A 16,340-nucleotide genomic window follows, 5' to 3' on the forward strand; every position below is an offset into this window, starting at 1 on the left:
TCCTTGGTTCTAAAAGGAGAACAACCCCAGTTTATCTGACAAATGAAAAATGGATAATACTGGCTTCTGTACAGCTCTCCTGGGCCATGTCTATTGGATGATTTAATTCCAAGGAAGTTCTGACTTTGGTTAAATGCGTCGTCAGCATCAAAACCACTCGGTGATTTTCAGTGATGTAAATCTGACTCAGCAGAACTTTCCAACTTGCTGCTTCAAAACAGCATGTGTGTCGATCTTTATCTTTCAGCAACTGCTGATGACACTTTTTAAACTCAAAAGCACCCGAACAGTTGTCTCTTTTCTTTTCTTTCCCCACCAAAAACAAGATGGAAGTACAAACGCACGAGGGAGAGATACGAGAGCTAGGACGAGATACAAACCCACCAAAGAGCCAAAGTTCTGTCTGCGAGCAGTACTTAACTCACGAGTAAAAACTGCTGAGAGTTTCAGAGAGGGCTGCAATATGAAGAGGGACGACTGATCATAAGCTGTAGTTTTATCTCCTGGCTCATTATGCTGGCTCCATTTTACTGGTTGCAATTAAATTGAGCAAAAGCAAAAAAGGTGAACATAACGCAACATGAATCCCTATGGATTCGCTGCACAATGATTGTTTGATTTTCAGCTTCTTCACTGGAAATAAGATAGCATTCACCCCCACCCATTTTCAACAGCAAAATTAAACAGTGAGAACGCATCAGTTAAGGGACTAGCCAGCATTTGATCTGCAATCAAAATGGGACCCTTACTGCATCTTTATGCCATCCTGATATCGAACCATATCATATAGAACCCCGACAGTGCAGGAGGCGGCTATTCGGTCTATTGAGCCTGCACCCAACAACAATCCCACTCAAGCCCTAACCCCGCCTTGCTAATCCCCCCAAGGGTGCTTAGGGTGAATTTAGCGGGGCCAAGCCATCTAACCTGCATACTTTTCGGCTCTGCAAGGAAACCAGAGCACCCGGAGGAAATCCACGCAGACATGGGGAGAATGTGCAAACTCTGCACAGAAAGTTACCCAAGGCTAGAATTGAACCTCGATGCTTGGCGCAGTGCGACAGCAGTGCTAACCACTGTGTCACCGTGCTGCCCTATGATTCCATGTAGCTACGAGGGTTAATTGGAGAGGTTGTGACTGTTTTCCTTGGAGAAAAGGCTGAGAGGAGAATTGATACAGGTATTCACGATCCTGAGGGGCAAGACAGGAGAAACTGTTCCCATTCAAGAGGCCATCAAGAATTGGAGGGCACAGGTTCAAGATAATTCACAAAAGGAGTAAGAATGATGCAAGGGTTTTATTTTCCAACCAGAGGCTGGTTGGAGTCAGAAACAAACTTCCTGAGAGGGTGGTGGAGGCAGGTTCGACAGAGGTATTCAAAATTGGATTGTTACTGCCAAAGAAATAATCTGCGAAGTTAGGGGGATTAGGTGAGGGAGCGGGACTGGGTAGCATGCTCTTTCAGAGAGCTAGTGCTGCCTTGATGGGTCGAATGGCCTCCTGCTGCACTGCAAAGATTCAGTTTAGTGAAAAATGCCAACATTGAAAACCATGAGTTAGTCACTGTTGTAATGGCTAAAACACAGCAGCCTATTTGTGCACAGGAAGGCCCAGAAATAGCAAAATGATAATAACCAGAAAATTTGCTTTTGTGATGTTAGTAGGGGGATAAATATTGTCTCTTGGACATCTGGAAGTATTCCCCTGATTAGCTTCAAATAGTACGAGCTAAGATGGGCTATTGGTTTAGCATCTCATCCAAAACCCTTGCACCTCTGACCTGGGTGTGAACCACCCAGTTTAACACCTCAAGAAATTTCTCCCACTTCTATATTGCAAGACAGAAATTATAGTTTTAAGCCCCGACTCCAACCCTCCCCGGGCAACAGCCCGAGATTGACTCAATCTGTTCACAACCTTGGGCAACACACTTGATCCAGAGATGAACTTCCAACATCAGGCCACTGACTTCCACCTCTAACATTTCTCAAGGGCAACTAGGGATGGACACTAAAATGCTGGCCTTGTCAAAGAAACCCACAACCCTCGAATGAGTAAAATAAAATTGCCCTAGTCTCTGCTCACATGATGCTTAAATACAGATTTAAGCCTTTGTTATCCCCAGGCTTCACTATTTCAATACACTCCTGCCTGGCCACCCACACTCTACACACCTTGCTATCTAAAACTCTGCTGCCATTCTTTTTGGCAAACTCATTAAACTAAATTAAACAAACTGAGGGACAAAGTAAAAGGGGCAGCCCCTTAAAGGGGGAATCACCTGAAACACAAACAAAGCCCAAATATGGCAGGTGCAGTTTTGCCTTTTCAAAAGCATTCAGTTACATGGGTAAGATGGGTGTAGAGGGGTATGGGCTAAATGCGGGCAGTCGGAACTAGCTTAGTGGCTAAAAAAAAGGGTGGCATGGACAAGTTGGACTGAAGGACCTGTTTCCATGCTGTAAACCTCAATGACTAAATGAAATTTAAAAATATCAAATCAAAAGGTGATTGAAAGGGTCAATAATACACCCGAGACTGTGTGATGCCCAACGGGCATGGGCGGTCTCAAATGATGCCCGTGGACACCTCATGATCCCTCTCCAGGGACACTCGGCCGCGAATGTAGTCGCGGTAGAGGGGCAGACAGTCAGCTTGGACGACACTCCCTCCGACTCTGGTTGCCCGCTGCCTGGATCTGTTGATGGTGACTCTGGCCAGGCCCAGGAACAGGTGCACGAGGAGGACTCCTCCTTCCCTGCCCCCCTCTGCCTCGGATACAAAACTCAGCTGCCTGTGTCCTAATTGGCACTCGCATTCCCCTATCATACCACTGACATAAGGGTGGCTCCTGCTCAAACAAAATCTTGATTCTGATTCTGTAATCGCCCTCTCCCCTCATTCTGGCCTTCAACAATGCTGCATTTCCAATTGCTCCAGCATCGGTAGCCGTGCCTTCAGCTGCCTCAGCCCCAAGTTCTGGAACACATTTAGTAGATATGAAACGTTCACTCAGTAATCGCTCCACGGATGCTGCCAGACCTGAGTTTATCCAGCATTTCCTGCTTTCATTTCAGATTTCCGGCATCTGCAGTATTTTGTTCTCATTACTGTGGAATACACTTTCCTCCAATAAAATTTTACCTAAAATCTACATCTCTGACCAAACCTTCTCGGTGTCATATTTTGTTCTGTAAAGTTCCTGAGAAGCATGTTAGGACATTTCATTAGGTTCTGCGTAACTGCAAGTTAATGTTGATGTGCAGTCACAGGAATTGGCAATTAACCTGACTTTGGCCACGGTGAGTACATAAAGTACAGCAACTCTCAAATAGGAAGGGAAGATCCACCAGAGTTTCCATTTTTGACTTACCCACTCGTTGAATCAAATGTAGTTTTGCTGTTCTGCACTTAATAAAAGTGGTGAGTAGTCTTTATGGATGCAGACAATCTGAGCGGAGACAGGGTTGAGCACAGGACAGTTAGTGAGATTTTGCAAGCCCAGGCAAGTCGTGGGGGTTACAGATAGTGTGACATGAACCCAAGATCCCGGTTGAGGCCGTCTTCGTGTGCACGGAACTTGGCTATCAGTTTCTGCTCAGCGACTCTGTGTTGTCGTGTGTCGTGAAGGCTGCCTTGGAAAATGCTTACCTGAAGGTCAGAGGCTGAATGCCCATGACTGCTGAAGAGTTCCCAACAAGAAGGAAATACTCCTGTCTGGTGATTGCTGAACGGTGTCAATTCCTCTGCTGTCGTAGCATCTGCATGCTCTCCCCAATGTACCACGCCTCGGGACATCCTTTCCTGCAACGCATCAGGTAAACAATGTTGGCCGAGTCACAAGAGTATGTACTGTGTACCTGGTGGATGGTGTTCTCACATGAGATGATGGCATCCATGTCGATGATCCATCATGTCCCTGCTGTGGCAGGGTTGTGTGGTGTTGTGGTCACTGTTCTCCTGAAGGCTGGATAGTTTGCTGTGTACAATGGTGTGTTTGAGATTGCGCAGTTGTTTGAAGGCAAGAAACGGGGTTGTGCGTATGGCCTTGGTGAGATGTTCGTCTTAATCGTTGATATGTTGAAGACTCCGGAGAAGATGTCTAGCTTCTCTGCTCCAGGGAAGTCAATGAGGTTACATTGAAGCTTCACTTGAAGCAATACTTTAAAATGGCATCTGGGCCTTTTGATTTGATTTATTATTGTCATATGTATTAGCATTCAGTGAAAAGTATTGTTTTTTGCACGCTATACAGACAGAGCATAGCGAAGGAAAGGAGGGTGCAGTACGTAGTGTTACAGTCATAGCTAGGGTGTAGAGAAAGATCAACTTAATGCGAGGTAGGTCCATTCAAAAGTCTGACGGCAGCAGGGAAGAAGCCGTTTTGAGTCAGTTGGTATGTGACCTCACACTTTTGTATCTTTTCCCCCAATGGAAGAAGGTGGAAGAGAGAACGTCCGGGATGCGTGGCGTCTGTAATTATGCTGGCTGCTTTTCCGAGGCAGCGGGAAGTGTAGACAGAGTCAATGGATCGGACGCTGGTTTGCGTGATGGATTGGGCTACTTTCACAACCTTTTGTGGTTTCTTGCGGTCTTGGGCAGAGCAGGAGCCCACACCAGCTGTGATACAACCAGAAAGAATGCTGAGGGGGGCGCAATGTCCGCTCCTATCAGCTTGGATCATGTAGATCAAGCCCAAGACAGGAAGCGGCCAGCCTGTCTGGTCAGCTTGGATCTGTAATGTCTCACAGGTTGAGACTTTGAATTGGATATAACTTAAAAAAAATGTGGGATCTGAGTTCAAACAAAGTTCAGCCCGGTGCCTATGATGATGAATTAGCTCCCAACACTCATTCTATATCGTTCTACATGAAGAGCAGCTATTCAAAGGCTCCAGAATGTGGTCGGTGCCTTTGAGATCTCACTCCAGCAATAGTCAGCACATTCAGGGAGAAAAATGTATAGGAAGTAGGCACAATAAAATGTGATGTACCGGAACTGCAGGCTTTTTGTGTAAGGGACATGCACTGAATTTGGCTGAGTGTGTGTAGGCTTTTTGTGAAGGGGACAGGCACTGAATTCGACTGAGTGGGGGCATCATGGAAGCTGTTGCAAAATTGAAGCCAATGGAAATCAGAGGGAAAAATCTCTACTGATTGAATTCATATGCAGCACAAAGGTTGTCATTGTTGGAGGTCATTATCTCAGTCACAGGACACCACCACAGGAGTGGTGACAGGCCCCATCATCTTCAGCTCTTCATTAATTGTTCCTCCAATATTGGGCCCAAAGTGTGAGCGTTCATCAGCACCATTTTCAACTCCTCAGATATTAAAGATGTCAATACCCACATGCAGCAAGATCTGGACAACACTCTGGCCAGGCTAATAACTGGCAAGAACATTCATGCTACATAAGTGCCAAGCAATGGGGACATCCAACAGCATTACTAGTGTTGGATCCCCCACCACGGTGGCACTGATGCCTCACTGGGTGCTCCAGTTTCCTCTCACAATCTGAAAGGCATGCTGGTTAGGTGTATTGACCATGCTAAGTTCTCCCACCCGAAAGGGTGCCAGAGTGTGGCGACTAGGGGATTTTCACAGTAACTTCACTGCAGTGTTAATGTAAGTCTACCTGTGACACTAATAAATAAACTTAAAAAAAAAATCAACATCCTGGAGTCATCATTAACCAGAAAGTTATTTGACCAGCCGCATAATTATTTGGCTATCAGATGAAGTTAGTTAGAGTTGGGTATTTTTCAGTGAACAACTCATCTCTTCATTCCCCTAACCCTGGCCACCATCTACGAGGCACAAGTCAAGAGTATGATGGAATACTCTCCACTTGTCTGGAAGAGTGCAGTTCCAACATTCAGGAAGCTCAAAACCACCCAGGATGAAGTAGCCCATTTGACTGGCACCCTATCACCTTAAACTTTAATCCTGCCATCGGTGACACGGTGTGTACCATCTACAAGATACACTGCAGTGACTTACCAAGGTTCCTTTGACAGCATCATCCAAACCTGTGGTCTCCACAACTTAGAAAGACAAAAGCAGCAAATGCATGGGAACATCGCTGCCTGCACATTCCTCCCTAAGCCTGAATCTACTCTGTCTAACCCTGTTAAAATTTTATAAGTTTTGATGAGATTCCCTCTCACTCTTCTAAACTCCAGTGAATATAATTCTAACCAGAGAGACTAAGTCGACTAAATCTGGGACAGCATGTTGGCACAGTGGTTAGCAGTGCTGCATCACAGCACCAGGGATCCGGGTTCAATTCTCAGCTTGGGTCACAATCAGTGTGGAGTTTACATGTTCTCCCCGTGTCTGCGTGGGTTTCCTCCATGTGCTCTGGTTTCCTCCCACAGTCCAAAGATGTGCAGGTTAGATGAATTGGCCATGCTAAATTCTCCCTCAAATGTACCCGAACAGACCCCGGAGTGTGGTGACTAGCGGATTTTCACAGTACCTTCATCGCAGTGTGAATGTCAGCCTACTTGTGACTAATAAATAAATAAACTTTATTTTAGAAACTTACAAAATTCTAACAGGGTTAGACAGGGTAGATTCAGAAAAAATGTTCCCGATGGAGGGGGAGTCCAGAACTAGGGGTCATAGTTTGAGGATAAGGGGCAAATATTTTAGAACTGAGACGAGGAGAAAGTTCTTCACCCAGAGGGTGGTGAATGTGTGGAATTCACTACCACAGAATGTAGTTGAGGCAGAAACGTTGAATTTCAAAAAGAAATTAGATATAGCGCTTGGGGCTAAAGGGATCAAGGGATATGGGGGAGGGGGAACCAGGATATTGAATCTGATGTTCAGCCATGATCAAGATGAATCATGGAGCAGGCTCAAAGGGCCGAATGGCCTAATCCTGCTTCTAGTTTCTATGTTTAAGCCACATACCATTTTGACTTGGAACTATATCGCTGTTCCTTCACTGTTGCTGGGTCAAATTTCTGGAATGCCCTCCCTAAGGACACTGTGGGTGTACCTACACTAGACTGGAATGCCTTATGGCAGCTCACCACCATCTTTTCAAGGGCAATTATGGATGGACAATAAAAGCTGGCCTTGCCAATGATGCCCACACACAACGACTGAATGAGAAAGAATTAATTGTGTAACAGAATGTGCAGTGCTTGCATAAGGGATGTAAAACATTCACACAACTGTTGCGCCAATCGCAAACACCATTTGTCATAGCGAGAAGATGCTCTTAATGGGATATAGGTTCCTAGAACATACATACTCGACACTGTTTCCATGTCAACGCTCTGGTCCCTCACAGAGCCTGATTTTATTTTCCTCCCATGCTCAATGGAAAGTGTGCAATTTAATGGGTTTTTTGGGAGAAATGGTCGCTGATGATTATTTATTTTCACATTGCAAGATAGCACAAATGAACGAACAGATCTAACACGGGAGACAATAGCCTCACACACAGCGTGTGCTCCTTTCCTTACCCTGCTGCCACACACACACACACACACACACACACACACACACACACAAACACACACGTCAGGGCTGTGGTGCATGGGAAGAAATGTCTGACAAACTAGCAGCCTTGTGACATTACCAAGCAGTTATCAGCTAAATTAACTGCGGCATGTTTAGATCTCTGCTGTGGCTCGGTGGGTAGCACTCTCGCTTCAAGTCAGACAGTCATAAGTTCAAGTCTTATTCCAGAAACCAAAGCAGGTCCATTTAGGCCGGCACTGAGGGAACACTTCACTGTAGGAAATGCCATTTTCAGATCAAGCCAAGGCCTCATTTAAACAGGAGATGCTGGAAACATGCAAGTCTGTCAGCAACTGTGAGGAGAGAAACAGAGTTTGGGGGGAGGGGGTTAATTCCTGACCATTCACACACCGCTAACACTGCAAGTGAAGATGGAGTATCTTTCTCTGATTTTTCTCTACACCTTAGTTATGACTGTAAAGCTACATTTTATAGTCTCTCGTTTCCTTCTCTATGAACGGAATGCTTTGTCTGTACAGCATGTAAGAAACAATACTTTTCACTGTCTACTAATACATGTGACAAAAATAAATAAAATCAAAATGAATTTGGTACTTATCCAAATCTCCATCCAAATTTCCATTCATTGCAACGGGACTGGAAAATCCCACTGGCATGAAAGGCTGGAAAATTCCGGCCAACATTTCAGGACGATGACTTGCTGAGTTTTTCCAGCACCTTGTGTTTTTACGACACCTGTGACATTTTACTTTTGTATTAACCCGAGGTTGGTCTGCTTTTCTTAGAGGGAAATGATTGTATGGCATGGTTTGAAAAGCAGTAGTGGAATTCACTCTAGTGTCCCAGCTGATATTTATCCTTCAACAAGGATCACTGAAGCACATTGTTGGTTGTGGCAGCTCACCTGCAGCGACCCTTACACTGCAGCAGTGACTGCACTTTGTCAAGTACTGCGCTGGCTGGAAAGCATTAGGGGGATCTCTGGAGGGACGAGGAAGGTGCTACAGAAATGCAAGACTCTCGGTGTTCAACTGACACTGCTTGCAATGCATTCTTACTGTTGGCATGCATTCTTACACCGTGAGCAGCTACAGCAATGGACAGTGAGGCATGAATTAAACAAACAGGTAGAGAGAGGCCATCGATCTGACCACTTTTACCCAGGGTATATGACCAATTCACACTCGAACATCAACTCCAAAAGCCTGAACCGATGAGAGCAAAAAAAACATTTCCATAGCATCCGGCCACATGCCTGGTACAAATGTCAATAATTGACCTTTTAGGCAGCAGCAGAGCGAATGATTTTCATAAAGTCAATAACTCTTTACAAGAGCACATATTACGTGTTTGTGAGGCTTGACTTTGTGGCTGTCCGAATATCATTAACCTCGAGTCTCGGTGCCACTCACCGGGAGCAATAGTGCAACATTGGTGGGAATCAGGCAATAGCTTCCTTTGCCTATTTCCCTCTCCTGACCCATGGCTCCAGCACTACCATTGCCATCCATGTGGCAGTTACGGACGAGGCCATCCAAATCCAACAAGTACATGCATTTTTTAGCGTCTTTTGTACAGCAAAAGATGCTTTATGGGAGTGGTTACCAAACAAAATTTGATGCCAAGCTACAAAAGGTGGTATCGCAAAGAACAAATAACAATGCAGCACAGGAACAGGCCTTCCAATCCTGTGCTGATCATGATGCCTAACTAAACTTAAAAAGAAACTTCTGCCCTTACTCAGTCCATATCCCTCCTTATTCATGCACCCACCCAGATGCCTCTTAAATGTTGCTAATGTGCCTGCTTCCACCTCCGCCCCTGGCAGCAGACTCCAGGCACCCACTACTCTGTGTGAAAAACTTCCCCTGCATAATCTCCCTTAAACTTTACCCCTCTCATCTTGAACCCGTGCTCCTTTGTAATTAACACTTCTACCCTGGGAAAAACCCTCTGACTATCCATCCTGTTCACGTCCCTCAATTCTGTAGACCTTTATCAGGTCTCCCCTCAGCCTCCATTTTTCCAGTGAAAACAATCCTAGTTTATTCAACCTCTCCTCAGCATCAATGCCCTCAATGCCAGGCAACATCCTGGTGAACCTTCTTTGCACCCTCTCCAAAGCTTCTACGTCCTTCTGGTAGTGTAGCGACCAGAACTGCACGCAATACTCCAAATGCGGCCTAACCAATGTTTTATATAGCTGCTTCATGATTTGCCAACTCTTGGACTCAGTGCCCTGGCCAATGAAGGCCACGTGCTTTCTTAACCATCTTGACCACCTGTGTTGCCACCTGTCAGGAGCTGTGAGCCTGCACGCCCAGATCCAGATCCCTCTGCGTGTTAATGTTCCTAAGGATCCTGCCACTTACAGTATAATTTACACCTAAATTTGATCCTCCAAAATGCATCACCTCACATTTGTCCAGATTAAACTCCATTTGCCATTTTTGTGCCCAAGCCTCCAATTTATCTATATCCTGTTGCATCCTCTGACAATCCCCAGCATTTTCAGGCCAGGGGTCCAAAAGCCTGGTCAAAAGGAGCCTCTTAAATAAAAGAGGAAACAGAAGTTGAGAAGCTGGGAGGGTTAAGAACAAAAGACGTGATTTTCTTTCCAAAAGAAACATTTCTAGGAACAAGAGTGAAATATTGCTGATTCTGGAAAACTGAATTAAGAATAGGCCTGCTGTGTATTCCCAGCATCTTATGTTTTTATTTCATCTTCATCAATATAGGCGTCACCAGAATGGCCCAGGATTGTTGCCTGTTTTTTGCTGCCCTCAGAAGATGGTGGCAATTCCACAGGAGTTCAAGAATATATTGTGTATTTGAGGAGGTGGGGTAAACACCAGGCCTGTCCATTTACCTTCTAGAATCTGTAGACTGCATACAGTTTTAAGTTTATTTATTAGGTATACAAGTAGGTTTACATTGACACCGCAATGAAGTTACTGTGAAAAATCCCCAAGTGGCCACACTTTGGCGCTTGTTCGGGTACACCGATGGAGAACTTAGCATGGGCAATGCACATAACCAGCATGTCTTTCAGACTGTGAGGGGATCCGGAGCAAACCCATGTAGACACGAGGAGAATGTGCAGACTGCGCACAGACAGTGACCCACGCCGGGAATCGAATCCTGGCCCTGTGAGGCAGCAGTGCTAACCACTGTGTTGTTTGGAATTATTTCACTGCGACGCTTCAATTTTTTTTTGTCAGCTTGCCAAGTACTTTCAACCTTGGTGGTATCCTACTTAATGACCCTTGGCCCCTGTCCTAGATTTCACTGTAATGAGAACAGCATTAAAGCAGCCAATCAGGAACACTATGGTTGAAGATCTCAACGGTGGATGGCCCATTGTTTGTCACACAGTTAATAATTTGCAGCTTGACTGGGCAAATGTGAGTTTGAGCACCCCATCGAACATCATAATTTGTCTTCCAGCTGGTGACTGTCAAACAATTTGTAATTCATGAAATGCAGTATCGTCCACATATTTTACTACACGCAAAACCCAGGCTATACAAGCCCTTGAAAATCAGGAGCCTTGTTTGTGCTTGTATGTCTTATTTGCCGGCTGCCCTGTTTGAATTTTATAGTCCTAGGGACTTGGAAAGGACTGTTTATCTGTGCATTTGAGTTACTCACCAAAGATCCACGAGGTTAACATGTTTGGACAGCTCTATTTTACGGGAAAAGACCCTGCTGTCTTTTTGCACATCGGAAGATTAGTTGCCGACTCCGATAGCTTATTTTCCTGAGAGAGTCTAGAGGAATTTCCAAGCAATTTTTTTCTGAATTTGAGCATTGGATTTTTAACTGCCACTTCCACAGATTGGTGAGTCTTGTTTTACATTACCCCTCTCCTGTAGAGGTTGGTGTGACTGGCTTTCTGGATCCCCGACCCAGAGGTTGGTGTGACTGGCTTTCTGGATCCCCGACCCAGAGGTTGGTGTGACTGGCTTTCTGGATCCCCGACCCAGAGGTTGGTGTGACTGGCTTTCTGGATCCCCGACCCAGAGGTTGGTGTGACTGGCTTTCTGGATCCCCGACCCAGAGGTTGGTGTGACTGGCTTTCTGGATCCCCGACCCAGAGGTTGGTGTGACTGGCTTTCTGGATCCCCGACCCAGAGGTTGGTGTGACTGGCTTTCTGGATCCCGACCCAGAGGTTGGTGTGACTGGCTTTCTGGATCCCCGACCCAGAGGTTGGTGTGACTGGCTTTCTGGATCCCCGACCCAGAGGTTGGTGTGACTGGCTTTCTGGATCCCCGACCCAGAGGTTGGTGTGACTGGCTTTCTGGATCCCCGACCCAGAGGTTGGTGTGACTGGCTTTCTGGATCCCCGACCCAGAGGTTGGTGTGACTGGCTTTCTATTCCTCCTCCCCAGCGGTTGGTGTGACTGGCTTTCTATTCCTCCTCCCCAGAGGTTGGTGTGACTGGCTTTCTATTCCTCCTCCCCAGAGGCTGGCATGACTGGCTTTCTATTCCTCCTCCCCAAAGGTTGGTGTGTCTAGTTTTCTATTTCCCCCACCCAGAGACTGGTGTGTCTGGTTTTCTGTTCCTCCAACCAGTGTCTGGCGTAACTGGTTTTCTGCTTCCCCAGGAGTTAACACGGTAAGAAGTCTCACAACACCAGGTTAAAGTCCAACAGGTTTATTTGGTAGTAAAAGCCACTAGCTTTCGGGCCTCTGACCCTTCATCAGAATTTTCCACTCACCTAGACTTTAACCTGGTGTTCTGAGAGTTCTTTCTCCCCTAGCCTGACAAAGGTTCAGAGGCCCGAAAGCTGGTGGCTTTTGCTACCAAACAAACCTGTTGGACTTTAACCTGGTGTTGTGAGACTTCTTCCTGCGTTTACTCCAGTCCAATGCCAACATCACCACATCATGATCCCCAGGAGTTGACATTGGTTTTTTTTTCCCCTGTTTCCCCTCCCAGGGAATACATTGTCTGAAAGAATGGTGGAAGCGAGGTTCAATGGTGGTTTTCAAAAGGAATTGGATGGGTGCTTAGAAAAGGGGAAAGTTTGGCTGGATTGGGGAAGCGCGAGGAAATGGGAATGGTTGGACAGTTCTTTTGAAGGTCAACATAAGAGGTTACGAGTGAGACACAATCACCATTTAATCGAGCATCCTGTTTTACTGGGAATGACCAGGGGTATCATAAAGCAGTCAGCACTGCAAGGTTATCCAATACCACATTTTAATTCTATTTGTAACGCATGGGTTTAATATTTTGAATTTATAGCTGCAATAAGTTGTCAGATATAGCTGCGTGCTCAGAATTGTATTTGCACCATCAATTCACAAGCCCAGACAGCTTTCCATAAGCACAATTGTTCTTTCAACGTTAACAGTGGTTCAGCATTAAATCATTCTCAATTTGCTCTCTCAGTTAATTCGATACAAACGGTTCTGATGTTAATTGAATCACCATGTGTCATGCTTTGCAAACATATTTAAAATTTCTCCAGGGATTAAAGAAAAAAATTAATTCAATCCATAAGAAAAAGTAAGTAACGCTCACTTTTGCCCGGGTTTCTCTGCATCTCTCCCCCCTCCCCCACTGCCAATAAAAAAGCTCATCGTAATTGTGGCTCAGATTTGATTAAGTATTGAGGTTGCTGCTTCCTCTCTACAATGCTTCTACCTGGAAGCGCTTCACTGTTCTCCATCCCTGACCACAAGTCACACTGTAGGCTGAGTGCAACACCCACCCCAGATAAAAATGCACCTTTGCGTGGACAGCACAGTGCCAAATACCCGAGTTCAATTCCAGCCTTGGGTGTCTATGTGGAACCTGCATACTCTCCCCGTGTCTAGAACCGTAGAAACCCATCGTGTCTGCACCAACCACAATCCTACCCAGGCCCTACCCCCATATCCCTCCATATTTTACTCACTAATCCCTCTGACCCAAGCATCCTAGTACACTAAGGGACAATTTTAGCATGGCCAATCAACCTAACCCGCACATCTTTGGACTGTGGGAGGAAACCGGAGCACCCAGAGGAAACTCACGCAGACATGAGGAGAACGTGCAAACTCCACATAGACAGTGACCCGAGTCGGGAATCGAACCCAGGTCCCTAGAGCTGTGAAGCAGCAGTCCTAACCACCGTGCCGCCCCTACGTGGGTTTTCTCTAGATGCTCCAATTTCCTCCCACAGTCCAAAGACATGGATTGGCCATGCTTAATTGCCCCAAGATGTGTAGGTTGTGGGGTGGGGTTAGCGAGATAAATGCGTGGGTAAGATCTTTCTGTCAGAGAGTCGGTGCAAGTTCGATGCACGTAGGGATTCTTCTTTTTAATGCATTCATGGGACATGGGCGTCACTGGCTGGCCAGCATTTATTGCCCTTCCTTAGCTGCCCTTGACCTGAGTGGCTGGCTAGGCCATTTCAGGGGGCAGCTGAGAGTCAACCATTTTGCTGTGGATCTGGAGTCACATATAGACCAGACCAGGTAAGGACCATAGATTTCCTTCCCTAAAGGATATTAGTGAACCAGATGGATTTTTCTGACAATCAATTCATGGTCATCAGTAGATAATTAACTCCAGAATTTTTTTATTGAATTCAAATTCCATCATCTGCCGTGGCGGGATTCGAACCCAGGACATTAGCTGAGTTTCTGGATTAATAGTCCAGCGATAATATCACGAGGCCACCACCTGCCCTCGATGATTCTATAAACATCGTGGGTGAGTAGAATGCCAGCATAATCAACACACAACCCCGGACACACACTCTTCCACCTTCTTCTGTTGGGAAAGAGATGAAAGTGTGCGATCACGTGCCAACCGATTCGAGAACAACTTCTTCCCTGTTATCATCAGGCTTTTGAACGGACCTACTAGATATTAAGCTGACCTTTCTCTTCACTATCTGCAACTGCAACCTCATATTCTGCACCCTCTCACAGATCTTCATAGAATCATAGATTCTACATCCTCTCCTTTCCTTCTCCTCTAATGTACTCTATGAATGGTATGTTTTGCCTGTATAGCATGTAAGAAACAATACTTTTCGCTGGGTGGAATTTTCTGACCACAGTCGCCCCCCAAGGCTGGGAAATCCCGCCTGTGGTCAACAATCCTTTGCATGGATCGTGTTCCACCCATTACAATTCCCACAGACCACAGGACAGGAAAATTTCCACCCACTGTATACCAGTGTGACAATTACAAGTCAAAAGTACAGTATTTGTGGAGGAATTCCCCCTTTTGGAGAATTAGGGATTTGAAAATTAAAATCATACAGTCATGTCCAGAGTCCATATCCTCCATCTGCCAGGACTTACAGACTCCAATATCATCACATTTAAATAATGTCTTTGACCCAATGGAGGGACACCTGTACAGAAAATAGGTTCACACGCCTTTGCTTATTACACAATCAATGCACCCCACCCTAGTTCGCCACCTTAAGCAAGTAAAGTGGGATAATGTACAGGCAAATGGAAAGGAAGGCACGCCCCAGAATCACAGAACAAGGATCAAATGCTCCATCCTGCACCTAATTGTGCCCACCCTTTGCTGCGGATACAGAGAAAGAGAGGGCTTCGTATGCAAAAAGGCACCCCAACCCTTTTTCTGTGCAGGCACATTGGGCAGCGCTGTGAATCCTCACTGATACTGTGACTTCGCTCACAGGTGTCTTGGCAGGGAGGAAGGAGGTGCCCGCAGATGGCATGCAGAGTCACATTCGAGCCTTATTAAAACCGACATCCCTCCCCAAGCCAAGCCCAGTTCTCCAGTACTTACCCGGGGCACTGCAATCCGCACACGCCTGATTATCAGGACTCAACAACAGATCCTGCAAAAGTCTCCTGTTTCTCTCGACCGCCATGCTATTAAGACAGCAGGAACAGAACCACCCCCTCTTCTCTCTATAGACAGATAGAGGTGTCCTTTGCCAGACCCCGAAACCAGCTGTAATTTCTTACGGGCTCCTTTTGTCTCAAATATTTCTATGACTTCTTAAAAAAATAATAAAGGTGGATTTGTCCTGTGCTTCAGCTAGGATCTCATCATGAGCCACTTCTCAGTTTAGTGCATGTCGGTTTAAAATAGGGTGGTCTGAGTGAGAAGAAGCCTTTATCACTTTAGCCCAGCGCTGCACATCAAACTTGCTCCCTGCCTCTCGCTCACTTGTAGTTATTCCGCATTCTTGCGCCGGCGAAGAAATTGACCCTCCCCTACCTCCACCGTCTGAGATACGCCTTAAAAATAACCCCACTCCAGACCGACCTCTAGTGGAAACCAATCCACTCCGCCGGCACATCCCAATTATTGGTGGAATGAAGTCATCTTCTCTCATCTGCAATCTTTTGTGTGTGTTTCGCTGTCAGCACAGCAAAGGGATTCCTCCCCTCATTCATTCATGGGGTGATGGGCTAGGGCCCTGGTGCAGACTCGTCGGGCCGAATGGCCTCCGTCTTCACTGTAGGATTCTATGATTCATGGGACATGGGTTAACCAGCATTTATTTTTTGATTTCGATTTGACTTATTATTGTCACGTGTGCACAGTGAAAAGTTTATTTCATTGGTGTCACAAGAAGGCTTTATATTAACACTGCAGTGAAGTTCTGTCAAAATCCCCCACTCGAGTGCCTATTCAGGGATACTAAAGGCAAATTTAGCACAGCCAATGCACTTAAGCAGCACATCTCTCAGACTGTGGGAGGAAATCCATACAGATAAAGGGAAAATGTGCAGAGATGGTAACCCAAGCCAGGAATCAAACCCAGTTCCCTGGCTCTGTGAAGCAGTAGTGCTAACCACTGTGCCACTCCATTGCTATGGCTCTGGAATCACATGTAGACCAGACCAG

At 45.9% G+C, this 16,340-nt stretch overlaps 1 protein-coding gene across 1 annotated transcript in view; it reads right to left on the reverse strand.

Annotated features, from left to right (window-relative positions):
• The window catches only part of LOC145355048 (arf-GAP with dual PH domain-containing protein 1-like), a 126,534-nt gene extending 110,878 nt beyond the window's left edge, over positions 1-15,656 (reverse strand). Inside the window, exon 1 of the mRNA XM_080206843.1 lies at positions 15,270-15,656. Coding sequence (XP_080062969.1) covers positions 15,270-15,354 — 85 coding nt within the window. The 5' untranslated portion in view covers positions 15,355-15,656. The remainder of the gene's footprint in view (positions 1-15,269) is intronic.
• Positions 15,657-16,340: the final 684 nt, after the last annotated feature.

The sequence above is a fragment of the Carcharhinus amblyrhynchos genome, chromosome 18 (genome assembly GCF_965287045.1).
Source record: "Carcharhinus amblyrhynchos chromosome 18, sCarAmb.v2.hapA, whole genome shotgun sequence".
NCBI lineage: Eukaryota > Metazoa > Chordata > Chondrichthyes > Carcharhiniformes > Carcharhinidae > Carcharhinus > Carcharhinus amblyrhynchos.